Genomic DNA, 15,879 nt, shown 5'->3' with positions numbered 1-15,879 from the left:
TTGGGAAGGTTGATTGATGCCAAGAAGGCATACGACAACCCGTAGAGCATTATGAGAAGAGGTTCGGCTAATGCAGTGATGGAGCAGGGGGAAGAAAGGGTAGAGGCAAGGATTGATAGGCTTGAGAAAGCGCTTTTGAGCGCAATCGAGATGAGCAACCCTCCTGCCTCACAAGAGAAAGAGAAAACTTCAGGCCCAGGAGAAGCTCCACCCCAGCAATACTATGGCCCTCAAGAGGGAGACTACCAGGCCCAGGTGAATTCAATAGGTAGCTGGAATCCAGATGGGAGTTGGAATCAAGGGAAACAGAGGGAGACACCATGGAGAACCCACCCAAACTTTAAATGGTACGACAATGATCCAACCCAGCCACCTCCACAGCAGAACACCAGAGATTATTCGCACCCACCAGAGAGACAGTTTAACTGGTCAGGGAGAAATCAGGAGGGGTAGAACAACTGGGGCAACCAGAATCAAGGGGACCAATCTAATCGGGGCAATAGGAACCAGAACAACCAAGGAAACTCCTGTGTACCACCACACCAGAGGAGTAACCAGGGGAATTATCAGAATTCCCAACCCAATTATCAGGGTAATCAGGGGCCAGGAAACCAGTACAACAATAACCCAGGAGGTCAAGGGAATTTCCGCCCGAACCAGGGGAGTGGATCTAATCACAGTCAAGGATCAGGAAATAGTCAACTGAATTCCAAGCCATAGAGAAGTATGGATGACATGGTGCACGACCTAGTCAGTAATCAACAACATATGCAAAACAACATGCATAAACTTTAGGACTGTAACATCCCAAACTTTTGTGACCCTTTTTATTATGTTATTGGAATTTTGGAATTTTGAAACGTTTGATTTTATGTGATTAAGTGCTTTGCGTGAAATAAATTGTCGTGGTTAATGTGAATGATGAGCTTGAGACTTTATGTCATTCCAATATGGGGAAATAATTAATAGGATCATGCATTTATTCTTTCTCAAGTCAATTTATTGAAATATTCGGCCCTTCCTAATTATTGAGATAGTACTTCTTTTGTGGATTTAATTAAATTATTTTGGGACTTTAATCCAAATTAAATCCAAACCCATGGACCGTAAATTATACTACAAGAAATTCGAACTCCATTTTATTTTTCCTTGGGAGTTTTCGAAAATCTCCTATAGGAGAATGAATTAATCCCTTGATTAATTGGTGCTTTATTGACTCCCTTCCTTTGAATTTAATCCAATTAAATCATGTGATAATTTATTTCTTCACCCAAAATAAATAGAGAGTTGGGGTATTTTTCCTTGGCTATTTAGCCTATCAATTTCGGCCCCCTCCAATAAAGTTGGAGAGTAATTTATTTGTTTCCTAATTTGTGGGATCCCCTTTTTATTCAAATAAATTCCTATGCCTAATTAATTGAGGATTTGAATATTTTTCTTCTATTGTTCCTCCATATCACACGCCCCTAGGCATTTATTTTCCTTGTGGGAATTTAATTAATTATTGCCTTTTTATGGGAGCCTTTTTCCATAAAGGAATTATCAAATTTAAATCCTATTCTATTTAATTGGGGATTTAAATAATTTTTGTACAAATTCCTCTTGAAATTTTCGGCCCCCAATATATTAATTCCTACTTGGAGATTTAATTTATTTTTGTTCCCTTGTTTATGGAATATTCACCTTTATTTCCTAATTTATGAATATTCTCTCCAAGTAAATAATTGCTATATTTCCTTATTAAATTTTCAGCCAATTTTCGAAAATGTGGCTCTTTAAAATTGTGGGATTCTTATTCATTGGTCTATATATTTTATTCCCCACAATTTATTCATTTAATTCATGGATTTTAACCTAAACTATAAATATTAAAAGCTAAAACCCTAGCCCCCATTCTTCAAAAAAAACGCCACCCTCTCTTCTCTCCTCTCCCACACGGTTTCTCCCATTCTCCCACTCTCCCATCTCCAAAAACCTCCATTCAAGCTTATTCTTGCATCCATTGGAGTTTCCTTCAAGAATCTCCGACGAATCGCCTTGTTCTTCGCTTCTACCGATTGGTTTTTGTCAAAGGAAGGTATAATTGCTCACTTCTACTCCTCTTCCGTTTTTGAACCATGTTTTGAGTCCTACATGCATGTAGAGAGCGTAGGTTCGATAGATCGAAAGTTTTAACGGGAGGGAATTGTATGTTCGTATGAACTTGTTTGGTTTTGCGTTGTTGGTTGAATTCACATGTGATTGGATCGAAATAATTGTGAAAAATATGAGTTGGTATGCAAATATGTGTTTGAGGAATGTGTAAGCATGATGATGTGTTTTCGAGCATGAAGAATCGGTGTTTTCGTTGTGGAAATTTAAAAACCCTATTTTCGGATTTGAACCAGAATTCTGTGATGCTCGACCAGTGACTTATGATCTGTAGTCGACGCATCAAACGAACGAATTTTGCTACGAAATTTTTACTGAGTAAACTTCAAGATGTTTTCGGTGTCTCGTGTGAATTTCAGCCTGTTTTATTGAAAAATGAATTTTTAATAAATGTTTGAAGTCGACTGCGCAAATCTGCCAGAAACGCGAGTTCTCGTCATGAATGTTTCGTATTCTGTTTGACTAACCAAATGAACTCCGATTGATGTAATTCTTGAACGTTATGAATATTTGATGTGTCTTCTGTATTGTGTAAAATTTTCAGCCTTTTTGGGCATCGTATGAATTTATGGTGAATTTTTCAAATGAACTGCGAAATACTGTCAGAGATTGTATGTTCTGACCAGAGAGTTCAATATGTGATATGACTGACTAAATGACGTGATTTCGATATGAAAATTTTCATGGATTAACTTGAATGTGTCTTCTGTATCGTGACCAAAATTTAGAGTGATTTTAAAGTGATTTTTACAAAACGGTCGCGCATTTCTGCCAGTTTTCTGCCTTGATTAAATGACACTTAGTTTCAAGTTTAAAAGTGCTATATGATGCATGTATGTGCAAGGAACGTGTTTAAATGTTGAAATCACTTGCGATAAGTTGAAATGTGTTACGTGTGTTTTATACCCTTGTGATGTATGTTGGGCTTTGGGATTGATGAGAACAATGAGAGTGAAGCGATAGGACATGCATAGTAGTATGTTTTTGTGTGAGGCTGACTTGTGTTGTCGTTGACAAGGGTGTTGTGTTTTCGTGAACTCGAGGATCGAGAGTTGCTAAGTTGGGTTGTGATTTTGCTAAGAGAACGAGGTGGGCTTTCTTTCAAACCTCTTTACTTTTCTGAAAATATTATGTGGAGATATAAGGGTGGTTTAACTGTTATGTCATGCCATGGACTGTTTTGTTATGAGATTGTGTGCCTGATGCCTAGTTCGTATGAGTTTACTCCGTTAGGCTATATGGCTGTATATGTGAAACGAATTCGGGTCCGAGTAGGGCCGTAAACCCTATCGGGCTGTGTACACTGGTGGGATCGTGAGCCGTCCTTGCAAGTCGGCCGGTCTCGTGGGCGAATAGTGTGGCCACACTTTCATCGCACTGTGATTGTGATTGTTGGATTGATGTGAAAAGTGGGGAGATTATTTGACTGGCCAGTCTATGAAACTTTTTGTGATCTCGTGATATTTTTCTTTACTGCGTATAAAACTCGAGATCACTGGTATGGATGACATAACTTGATAAATATTTTCGGCATGAGCCCATTGAGTACAACAAGTACTCAGCCCTGCAATTTCTTTTTAAAATTTTGCAGGTTGAGCGGGATGTTGCGGTGGATGTTGAGCTGGCTAGAGAACTTAGGATACGTTGTGTCGTCATACATAGGCGTGATCCTTGACTCTCCTTGAACCCTTTTATCCGCTGCTATGTTTTAATTTATGTCTTAAGATCTTAAGCTTTTCGTTTTGGTGTTGGAACATGTATGGTGGTGTTAGGTTTTAAACGTGCATCTACGTTGTCTTTTGAAAATGGTTTTCTCTGAGATTTAAGTTTAATGCGGGTTTTACTTAAACTTTTAATTGATGTATTTCTTAAGTCTAACTTTTCCGTTGTCCTTTTTTTTAAAAGTATTCTTTTATCTTATGTCCTTTCAAAAAAAAAAAAAATAACGTTAAAATCTTTAAACTAAGTTGTTTTCCTTTCTTCAAAATTAATTAAGTTTTTTTTTTTAATTGAAATCCATGCATGTCGGTCACGATCGCCGCGTTTGTGGTACCCCTTGTATGGGCGGTCGTGACAGAGTGGTATCAGAGCTTTGTTCTTTCGCTCTGGTCCGAGAGTCTTCTTTCACTTTAAGTCTAAGTTAGTGAACCCTTATTTGACTAGAAGTGTCATGAAGGCTTAACATCCAGGCATCACGCTCAACCGATGAAAGTGAGGTATGTTTAAATTGTTGGAAGTATGGAAGAGTAGTGCATGAAAATGTATGATGATATGATATGACATTGACAAGTTTATGCATGGGAGTGAATGATATGCATGAGGATGAGTTGTAATGGAATGGTTATACGAGCATGATTGACATAATACCTTGAGCATGTGTTATGTTTATGATTATGATGTTGTAATAGCATGGTTTCGTGGAAGTACAAGTATGATTGGCATGATAATTGAGACATGTATTTTATGTGCAAAGGTGATACCGATATGGCATGAATACTTGTGTGTATGAACTAAGTGATGTTGCTAAATGTGTTTTATGCGCGAAAATACTACAACGATAGCATGCAAAGATATGAAACGTTAAGACAACGACAAACTTTCGAACTACGCGACAAACTTAACAACTTTTTTCAAACAATAATACAATTTGGTGTTTTAAAAGAAATTTTCGTCTCCGCGTAGATGGTACGAACGAAACAAACCGCGCTTAAGAGCAGTCAGTATAGTGCTAGAATGCGACAAGCGATTTACGATTACGACCACTATGAGAGAGAGGAAGGCAAGGCTTTGAGAGAGGTTGTCGCCCGTTTTGAGACCCTATGGCGAGATGTCTACGGGTACCATGTAACGGCTTATGGTGGCATAAGAAGACTAATTGAGTTGATGCCCGACAATTGGGAGTCTTGGTTGGAAACAACAGCCAGTCGGTTCACGTGGTACGAACCAAGAAACCAGATGATGGCCGGCGACATGAAAGGTTTTCTAAAGGCCTTAACCTGTGCTTTGATTGACTCATGTTCCGAGCGACCACCATCGACAGAGAAAGAAGAAGATGAGACCTTTTGGGAAGACAAAGATGTGATCGAGGTTAAACCAACGGCAGTAGGAGAAGCCGTACCACAAGAAGGCATGGTCCCGGGTTTTGAAGATGACTACGTGGATGTTAACACGGATGATAGTATGGATGACGAAGAAGATCTCCGTATGATTGATGAGTACCACGTAGAAGAGGAAGAGGACCCGGAAGAGGAAGAAGACCCGGAAGAGGATATTAGCACTAGATAGATGTGTGATGTTGTTTTCTTTTCCTTAAGTTGTTAAGACAGTGGAAGTAGCACCTTTTTGTTTTCCGAACGAATGCTTTTGTTTTTCCTTTCCACGTTGTTTGTGGAAGTTTCCCTCTTCACGTGCTTTTAAGTAATTGTGTTTTATCGTATCGTACGCGTGCATGAAAGCGATGATGTTTTAATAACGATGTACTCACAACGGTGCTAACCTGTGTTTTAGATCAACATGCCCCCGAGACGTAGACGTGGTCCGCGTGTGGAGAACAATGTGGGGGAGCAGACGGAAGGAAGTGTCGGCAATCCACCCCCGCCTCCACCACCACCTCTACCCCAACCAAACGAAAGGGAGTACATCAAAGCCTTTCGGAAAGAGAACCCACCTAAGTTTGATGGATTGGGAGAGCCCCCAAAGGCGGAGGCATGGGTGCGCGATATTGAGCGTATCTTTGAGTTCATGGGATGCACGGACAGAGAACGCCTGGCCTGCGTGACTTATCAGCTGACAGGACCCGCTGACTTTTGGTGGGAAACAAAGAAGAGAACGATGGACCCCGCTCGCCGTGAGACGCTTACTTGGGAGGATTTTAAGGAAGAGGTGTACAACAAGTATGTTCCGGAAAGTTATCGGCGGGCGAAGGTAGTGGAGTTCCACACGTTGAAGCAAGGAAGTATGACGGTCACAGAGTACGACCGCGCCCTATGTGAGATGACTCGCTATGCGCCAGAATTGGTGGATACAGACGAGAAGATGGCCGCGAAGTTCCGTTCTGGCCTTAGGACAGAGATAAGGGTCGCAGTGGCTAGTCGGAGGGGAATTCCTTATTCCGAGGTGCTGGGCTGTGCCTTAGATGTGGAGGAAGCACTGCCCAAGAATGAGAGGACAACAAACCCTACCCCATCTGCACCCCAAGCGAACTTTAGAGAAAAGAGGAAATGGGAGGGAAACCGAGTTTCTTTTGACAACAAGAGGCGTTTCTCCACTTTTCGGCAACCACAGAATCATGGGCGCCAAATTGTGCCACATCAGAGGGGAAACCCACAGAGAACACCCTACTGTAATCGGTGCTCCAAGCATCATGTTGGGGAGTGCCGAGTTGGAGGCATTCGGTGTTATGCCTGCGGTGGAAACGGGCACATGTCTCGAGAATGCCCAAACAATAACAAAAGTGGAGTGAAGAATGGGCAAGGACAGAGACCACCACAGCAGCCTCAACCAATCCGACAAGTGGCCCCACAGCAAGCAAGGGCATATGCACTCAAAGGGAATCAAGGACAGGAACCCCAAGCCAGCAAGGGCAAAGAGAATTTGGCAGGTATGGGAAAGCTCCAACAACTGCCTATTATTGTGCTGTTTGATACGGGTGCTTCGCATTCTTTTATTTCCATGTCATGTGTGAATGCCTTAGAACTCCCTACTGCTATGCTTGAATCGAGTTTGAATGTGTCCTCACCGGTTGGAGGATTGATTGATATTGTGAGAACTTGCTCGAACATAGAGTTTGTGTTAGGAGAACTAGAAGTAGTGGCCCAACTCTTGCACGTTATGCCTTTGGAGAACGTAGACATAATTTTGGGAATGGATTGGCTTACCGAGAACCACGCAACGATTTACTGTAAACAGAGGCAGATTTCCTTTCAAGCCCCGGGCGAAGAGCCGACTATCTTGTATGAGATCTCCATGAACCGACGAACCTCCATAATCTCCGCATTGCAAGCAACTACGATGATAAGGAAAGGACGTCCGGCGTATCTGGTATACTTGAATGGGGAAGAAAAGAAAGAATTGAGGGTGGAAGACGTGGCAGTGGTGCGAGATTTTCCCGAGGTGTTCCCCGAAGCTTTACCAGGACCGCCACCCGACAGACAGGTGGAGTTCATCATTGATTTAGAACCAGGATCAGCGCCAGTATCAAAGGCGCCATACCGAATGGCCCCTAAGGAGTTGGCCGAGTTGAAGGTCCAGTTGCAGGAACTGTTGGACTTGGGTTTCATTCGACCTAGTGTGTCACCATGGGGAGCGCCAGTTCTGTTCGTTAAGAAGAAGGACGGAACGATGAGAATGTGCATCGACTATCGTGAACTAAACAAGATGACTTTGAAGAATAAGTACCCACTGCCAAGGATTGACGACTTGTTTGACCAACTTCGAGGAGCGGGCGTATTCTCGAAAATGGATTTGAGATCAGGGTATCATCAACTAAAGGTCCGACGAGAGGATGTGCCTAAGACTGCTTTTCGCACTCGTTATGGCCATTATGAGTTCGTCGTGATGCCGTTTGGTCTGACCAACGCCCCAGCCGTTTTTATGGACTTGATGAACCGAGTTTTCCACGAGTATCTTGACAAGTTTGTGTTAGTCTTCATCGACGACGTGTTGGTATACTCGAAGAACGAGGAGGAGCATGGACAGCACCTACGAACAGTGTTGGAAACGTTGCAAAGAGAGAAACTTTATGCCAAGTTTAGTAAGTGTGAGTTTTGGCTGACTCGAGTGAACTTCCTTGGCCATATTGTGACGGCAAATGGGATTCAAGTAGACCCAGCAAAGGTCGAGGCCGTACAGAATTGGAAATCGCCGAAAACGCCAAGTGAAATCCGCAGTTTCTTGGGATTGGCGGGATATTATCGACGCTTCATTGAAGGATTCTCTAAGATTGCGAGACCGATGACGCAACTACTAAAGAAGGGAATCAAGGTAGTTTGGACGCCAGAGTGCGAGGCGAGTTTCCAACTGTTGAAGGAGAAATTGACTACAGCACCAGTCCTAGCGGTACCAGAACCCGACAAGGACTTCGCCGTCTACGCGGACGCGTCAAAAGTAGGACTAGGATGCGTGTTGATGCAGGATGGGAAGGTGATAGCATATGCTTCCCGACAGTTGAGACCAAATGAGTTGAATTTTCCGACGCATGATTTGGAGTTAGCAGCAGTGGTGCACGCGCTGAAAATTTGGAGACATCATCTCTATGGAGTGAGATGCGAAATCTATACGGATCACAAGAGTCTCAAGTACTTCTTCGAGCAGAAGGAGCTAAACATGCGACAACGGCGTTGGTTAGAGGTCGTGAAGGACTATGACTGCGGTATTAATTACCATCCGGGCAAGGCGAACGTGGTCGCCGATGCCTTGAGTAGGAAGAACCAACCTCAACTAGCTTATTTCCTAACGCAAGAGGAAGCGTTGATTCACGAGTTCGACAAGATGAGTTTGGAGATAGTAAAAGCGCCCGAGACAGTAGGTGCAAGTTTGGCGACGCTAGTGATTGAGCCAGATTTGAGAACCAAGCTCATAGAAGCCCAGCGACGTGATGGAAAGTTGGAGGAGTTACGTGCGAAGGTGCGAGCCGAGGAGCTTGATCATTACCGTGAGGAGGCGGATAATGCCTTGACGTACGATGGACGATTGTGTGTGCCGAGCGATGAGGTACTAAAAGAGGAGATTTTGAGTGAAGCGCACGACACGCCTTACACCGCACACCCCGGAAGCACGAAGATGTATCGGGATTTGAAACAACGGTTTTGGTGGAATGGAATGAAAGGAGACGTAGCGTCTTTTGTGGAACGATGTCTAGCATGCCAACAAGTGAAGGCCTTACACCAACGGCCATATGGGAAGTTGCAACCGCTCGAAATTCCTGAATGGAAGTGGGAGCATCTAGCTATGGATTTCGTGACGGGTTTGCCAAGGTCACCGAAGGGCAACACTGCGATCTGGGTGATCATTGATCGACTTACTAAAAGCGCGCACTTCTTACCGATTAAGATTACTTATGGCGCGGACAAACTAGCAAAGCTCTACGTGAACGAGATTGTGCGATTGCATGGAGTGCCAAAGACCATTGTATCCGACCGCGATACGAAGTTCACATCAAAGTTTTGGATGAGTTTGCAACGCGAATTGGGCACACAGTTGAATTTTAGTACTGCTTATCACCCGCAATCGGACGGGCAATCAGAGAGGATGATTCAGACACTTGAAGATATGTTGCGAGCTGTCGTCTTAGATCGAGGGGAAAGTTGGGAAACGGTTCTACCTTTGGTTGAATTCGCCTACAACAATAGCTATCAAGCGACGATCGATATGGCCCCGTACGAAGCCTTGTATGGCAGGAAGTGTCAATCCCCACTTTACTGGGATGAAGTCGGCGAGAGAAAGATGTTAGGGCCCGATGCTATAAAGGAGATGACTGAAATTGTGCATCAAATCCGCGCAAGGATCAAGGAAGCTCAAGATAGACAGAAGTCGTATGCGGACGTACGTCGAACGGAAATCAAATTCGACGTTGGTGACAAAGTGTTCTTGAAAGTGTCCCCGACGAGAGGAGTTGTGAGATTTGGAGTGAAGGGCAAGCTGAAACCGCGTTTTGTGGGACCGTACGAGATCATCGACGAAGTAGGTCCTGTAGCGTATCGTTTGGCGTTACCTCCCAGCTTTGGAAACGTGCATAACGTGTTCCACGTGTCGCAGTTGCGCAAGTACGTGTTTGACCCCAAACATGTGATTCACCAAGAGGAAGTGATCCTAACCCCCGACATGAGCTACGAGGAAAGGCCCGAAGCAATCCTAGATCGAAAGGTACAAGAGCTACGAAACAAGTCGATAGCGTCCGTGAAGGTGTTGTGGAAGCACCATGGCCCCGAAGAAGCTACGTGGGAGTTAGAAGATAAGATGAAAGAAAAGTTTCCCGAGCTGTTTATGTGAGACGATTAAATTTCGGGACGAAATTTCTGTTTAGAGGGGAAGGATGTAACATCCCAAACTTTTGTGACCCTTTTTATTATGTTATTGGAATTTTGGAATTTTGAAACGTTTGATTTTATGTGATTAAGTGCTTTGCGTGAAATAAATTGTCGTGGTTAATGTGAATGATGAGCTTGAGACTTTATGTCATTCCAATATGGGGAAATAATTAATAGGATCATGCATTTATTCTTTCTCAAGTCAATTTATTGAAATATTCGGCCCTTCCTAATTATTGAGATAGTACTTCTTTTGTGGATTTAATTAAATTATTTTGGGACTTTAATCCAAATTAAATCCAAACCCATGGACCGTAAATTATACTACAAGAAATTCGAACTCCATTTTATTTTTCCTTGGGAGTTTTCGAAAATCTCCTATAGGAGAATGAATTAATCCCTTGATTAATTGGTGCTTTATTGACTCCCTTCCTTTGAATTTAATCCAATTAAATCATGTGATAATTTATTTCTTCACCCAAAATAAATAGAGAGTTGGGGTATTTTTCCTTGGCTATTTAGCCTATCAATTTCGGCCCCCTCCAATAAAGTTGGAGAGTAATTTATTTGTTTCCTAATTTGTGGGATCCCCTTTTTATTCAAATAAATTCCTATGCCTAATTAATTGAGGATGTGAATATTTTTCTTCTATTGTTCCTCCATATCACACGCCCCTAGGCATTTATTTTCCTTGTGGGAATTTAATTAATTATTGCCTTTTTATGGGAGCCTTTTTCCATAAAGGAATTACCAAATTTAAATCCTATTCTATTTAATTGGGGATTTAAATAATTTTTGTACAAATTCCTCTTGAAATTTTCGGCCCCCAATATATTAATTCCTACTTGGAGATTTAATTTATTTTTGTTCCCTTGTTTATGGAATATTCACCTTTATTTCCTAATTTATGAATATTCTCTCCAAGTAAATAATTGCTATATTTCCTTATTAAATTTTCAGCCAATTTTCGAAAATGTGGCTCTTTAAAATTGTGGGATTCTTATTCATTGGTCTATATATTTTATTCCCCACAATTTATTCATTTAATTCATGGATTTTAACCTAAACTATAAATATTAAAAGCTAAAACCCTAGCCCCCATTCTTCAAAAAAAACGCCACCCTCTCTTCTCTCCTCTCCCACACGGTTTCTCCCATTCTCCCACTCTCCCATCTCCAAAAACCTCCATTCAAGCTTATTCTTGCATCCATTGGAGTTTCCTTCAAGAATATCCGACGAATCGCCTTGTTCTTCGCTTCTACCGATTGGTTTTTGTCAAAGGAAGGTATAATTGCTCACTTCTACTCCTCTTCCGTTTTTGAACCATGTTTTGAGTCCTACATGCATGTAGAGAGCGTAGGTTCGATAGATCGAAAGTTTTAACGGGAGGGAATTGTATGTTCGTATGAACTTGTTTGGTTTTGCGTTGTTGGTTGAATTCACATGTGATTGGATCGAAATAATTGTGAAAAATATGAGTTGGTATGCAAATATGTGTTTGAGGAATGTGTAAGCATGATGATGTGTTTTCGAGCATGAAGAATCGGTGTTTTCGTTGTGGAAATTTAAAAACCCTATTTTCGGATTTGAACCAGAATTCTGTGATGCTCGACCAGTGACTTATGATCTGTAGTCGACGCATCAAACGAACGAATTTTGCTACGAAATTTTTACTGAGTAAACTTCAAGATGTTTTCGGTGTCTCGTGTGAATTTCAGCCTGTTTTATCGAAAAATGAATTTTTAATAAATGTTTGAAGTCGACTGCGCAAATCTGCCAGAAACGCGAGTTCTCGTCATGAATGTTTCGTATTCTGTTTGACTAACCAAATGAACTCCGATTGATGTAATTCTTGAACGTTATGAATATTTGATGTGTCTTCTGTATTGTGTAAAATTTTCAGCCTTTTTGGGCATCGTATGAAATTATGGTGAATTTTTCAAATGAACTGCGCAATACTGTCAGAGATCGTATGTTCCGACCAGAGAGTTCAATATGTGATATGACTGACTAAATGACGTGATTTCGATATGAAAATTTTCATGGATTAACTTGAATGTGTCTTCTGTATTGTGACCAAAATTTAGCATGTTTTGAGGTCGGGTGAATTTAAAGTGATTTTTACAAAACGGTCGCGCATTTCTGCCAGTTTTCTGCCTTGATTAAATGACACTTAGTTTCAAGTTTAAAAGTGCTATATGATGCATGTATGTGCAAGGAACGTGTTTAAATGTTGAAATCACTTGCGATAAGTTGAAATGTGTTACGTGTGTTTTATACCCTTGTGATGTATGTTGGGCTTTGGGATTGATGAGAACAATGAGAGTGAAGCGATAGGACATGCATAGTAGTATGTTTTTGTGTGAGGCTGACTTGTGTTGTCGTTGACAAGGGTGTTGTGTTTTCGTGAACTCGAGGATCGAGAGTTGCTAAGTTGGGTTGTGATTTTGCTAAGAGAACGAGGTGGGCTTTCTTTCAAACCTCTTTACTTTTCTGAAAATATTATGTGGAGATATAAGGGTGGTTTAACTGTTATGTCATGCCATGGACTGTTTTGTTATGAGATTGTGTGCTTGATGCCTAGTTCGTATGAGTTTACTCCGTTAGGCTATATGGCTGTATATGTGAAACGAATTCGGGTCCGAGTAGGGCCGTAAACCCTATCGGGCTGTGTACACTAGTGGGATCGTGAGCCGTCCTTGCAAGTCGGCCGGTCTCGTGGGCGAATAGTGTAGCCACACTTTCGTCGCACTGTGATTGTGATTGTTGGATTGATGTGAAAAGTGGGGAGATTATTTGACTGGCCAGTCTATGAAACTTTTTGTGATCTCGTGATATTTTTCTTTACTGCGTATAAAACTCGAGATCACTGGTATGGATGACATAACTTGATAAATATTTTCGGCATGAGCCCATTGAGTACAACAAGTACTCAGCCCTGCAATTTCTTTTTAAAATTTTGCAGGTTGAGCGGGATGTTGCGGTGGATGTTGAGTTGGCTAGAGAACTTAGGATACGTTGTGTCGTCATACATAGGCGTGATCCTTGACTCTCCTTGAACCCTTTTATCCGCTGCTATGTTTTAATTTATGTCTTAAGATCTTAAGCTTTTCGTTTTGGTGTTGGAACATGTATGGTGGTGTTAGGTTTTAAACGTGCATCTACGTTGTCTTTTGAAAATGGTTTTCTCTGAGATTTAAGTTTAATGCGGGTTTTACTTAAACTTTTAATTGATGTATTTCTTAAGTCTAACTTTTCCGTTGTCCTTTTTTTTAAAAGTATTCTTTTATCTTATGTCCTTTCAAAAAAAAAAATAACGTTAAAATCTTTAAACTAAGTTGTTTTCCTTTCTTCAAAATTAATTAAGTTTTTTTTTTTTAATTGAAATCCATGCATGTCGGTCACGATCGCCGCGTTTGTGGTACCCCTTGTATGGGCGGTCGTGACAAGGACGCTCAGATGGAGCACAAGGCGGCAATGGACATGATGGCGAAACAGTTATCTCAGATAGCAACCTCCTTAAGTGAGATACGAGGGAACGAAGAGAAGATCCCTGCCATAGTCAAGCCGCCAGACAGGGCAAACATTAGTCAGATTACCCTGAGGTCTGGGCGCGAGTACAAAGGGCCGACAATAAAGATTGATGAAAGCATATCTCCAAGGACATTGGAGAAAGAGAGCCCAGTCCCCCACAGAGATGGCATGGAAACAGGGGATGACATCCAGACTGGTGATTTGGAACAACCACTACCTCAAATGACCGATCCATTCTTCCTAGACCCAGAACCTGAGGTGGAAGTCGAAGAAGTCAGGAAAGAGGTTGGGGAATCTTCTAAGAGAAACCAAGAAGAAGAAAGAGGACATAGTAGACTTCATGGAAATCTTCGGGAAGCTGGTGATCAACCTGCCGTTCCTGCAGGCCCTGAAGCTGCCTATCTTAAGCAAATTCATCAAGGAGTTTATCGCCGGGAATACTAAGCTTAGTGGAAAAATTTTGATTGGAGATAACGTGTCAGCAGTGATTCAGAAGAAGAGGTTGCCCTCAAAACGTTCTGACCCAGGTATGTGCACTCTACCTATCTCTATTGGTGATATCATGATCGAGCATGCCATGTGTGACTTAGGGGCTTCAATTAATGTGTTACCTCTTCCCATTTATAGAAAGTTGGTAGGGGTTAGGATGGTTGACACAAAGGTGGTAATCCAATTAGTTGATAGGACATGCATATGCCCAGAAGGTGTCCTTGAGAACGTAATAGTTAAGGTGCATGAATTCATCTACCCGGCTGATTTCCATGTTATAAAGATGAGTGAGAACGAATCTGCTGAGTCTAGCGGCGTACTCTTAGGTAGACAATTCCTACGTACCGCTAAGACGATTATTGATGTCTTTGATGGAACTATACGCCTGGATTATCATGGGGAAAAGTACACGTTTAGCATTGATGAGGCTATGAAAAAACCTTTGGATGTTGAGAAATTGCATGCTGTCGATGTAATTAACCCCCTGGTCCAAGAATATCTTGAGACTGAATTAATGCAGGAGCAGATTGACAATTCAGAGTTGAGTCACAACATCGACAGAGAAGTTGCAGGATGGTGTGAAGCCATGAACACTTTCGAGCTGACCGATGAGGAACTAGCCGAGGCAATTGTGAAATTTTTTAAGAATTCCGATTCTGTCAGGTCAAGGGAATCAGCTCAGGTTGCCAGCATGGAAAATGCTCTGGGGTCTGATGGCTTGATGAAAGGAGCCGAAGAAAAGAATCCCTTGCCCCAGGAAACAAATACACCCAAGAAGGAATTGAAGACATTTCCACCCGGTCTCAAGTATGCGTATCTTGAGGAGAACGAGATGTTCCCAGTCATTGTGAACAGCAACTCGACCCAGGAGCAAGAGGGAAGGTTGTTGGAAGTAATCCGGAGAAACAAGAAAGCTATTGGATGGACTCTCTCTGATGTCTGCATGCATCACATCATACTGGAGGAGGGTGCGAAAGCCCACAGGGATTCCCAGAGGAAGTTAAACCCGAATATGAGAGAAGAGGTCTTGAAAGAGGTGTTAAAATTACTGTCTTTGGGCATCATCTATTCTATTCCAGACTGTGAGTGGGTTAGTCCGGTCCACATTGTGCCGAAGAAGTCAGGGATCCAGGTGGTGAAGAATGATAAAAATGAACTTGTTCCCACGCGACTTGTCACGGGGTAGAGAATGTGCATCGACTACAGGAAATTGAATGAGGCCACTCGAACGGATCACTTTCCATTGCCTTTCATCGACCAAATGTTGGAAAGGTTGGCAGGCAAACAGTTTTTCTGCTTTCTGGATGGGTATAGCGGGTATTTTAAAATTTACGTAGACCCGGAAGATCAGGAGAAAACCACATTTACGTGCCCCTTCGGGACGTACGCCTATAGGAGGATGCCATTCGGCCTATGCAATGCCCCGGGTACTTTTCAGCGATGCATGATGAGCATCTTCTCGGACTTGCTGGAGGTATGTATTGAGATATTTATGGACGATTTTACCGTGTATGGAGACTCTTTCGATTCTTGCTTGGCCAGCCTGGACCTAGTGTTGAGAATGTGCCAGGAGAAGAATCTGGTCCTTAATTTCGAGAAGTGCCACTTCATGGTACAATAAGGGATTGTCCTTGGTCACGTAGTTTCAGAGAGAGGAATACAAGTGGATAAAGCGAAG

General features: G+C 42.1%; 1 protein-coding gene across 1 annotated transcript; it reads left to right on the top strand.

Annotated features, from left to right (window-relative positions):
* The first annotated feature begins 5,664 nt into the window (after window positions 1-5,664).
* Window positions 5,665-6,955, top strand: LOC121767060. Its single transcript, XM_042163264.1, has 2 exons — window positions 5,665-6,267; window positions 6,947-6,955. Exons 1-2 carry the CDS (start codon window positions 5,665-5,667, stop codon window positions 6,953-6,955), a joined length of 612 nt encoding a protein of 203 aa, XP_042019198.1.
* Window positions 6,956-15,879: the final 8,924 nt, after the last annotated feature.

The sequence above is a fragment of the Salvia splendens genome, chromosome 15 (genome assembly GCF_004379255.2).
Source record: "Salvia splendens isolate huo1 chromosome 15, SspV2, whole genome shotgun sequence".
Taxonomy (NCBI): Eukaryota; Viridiplantae; Streptophyta; class Magnoliopsida; order Lamiales; family Lamiaceae; genus Salvia; species Salvia splendens.
Note: the sequence above shows the minus strand (reverse complement) of the source record. Positions and strands in the feature narration are given on the sequence as shown.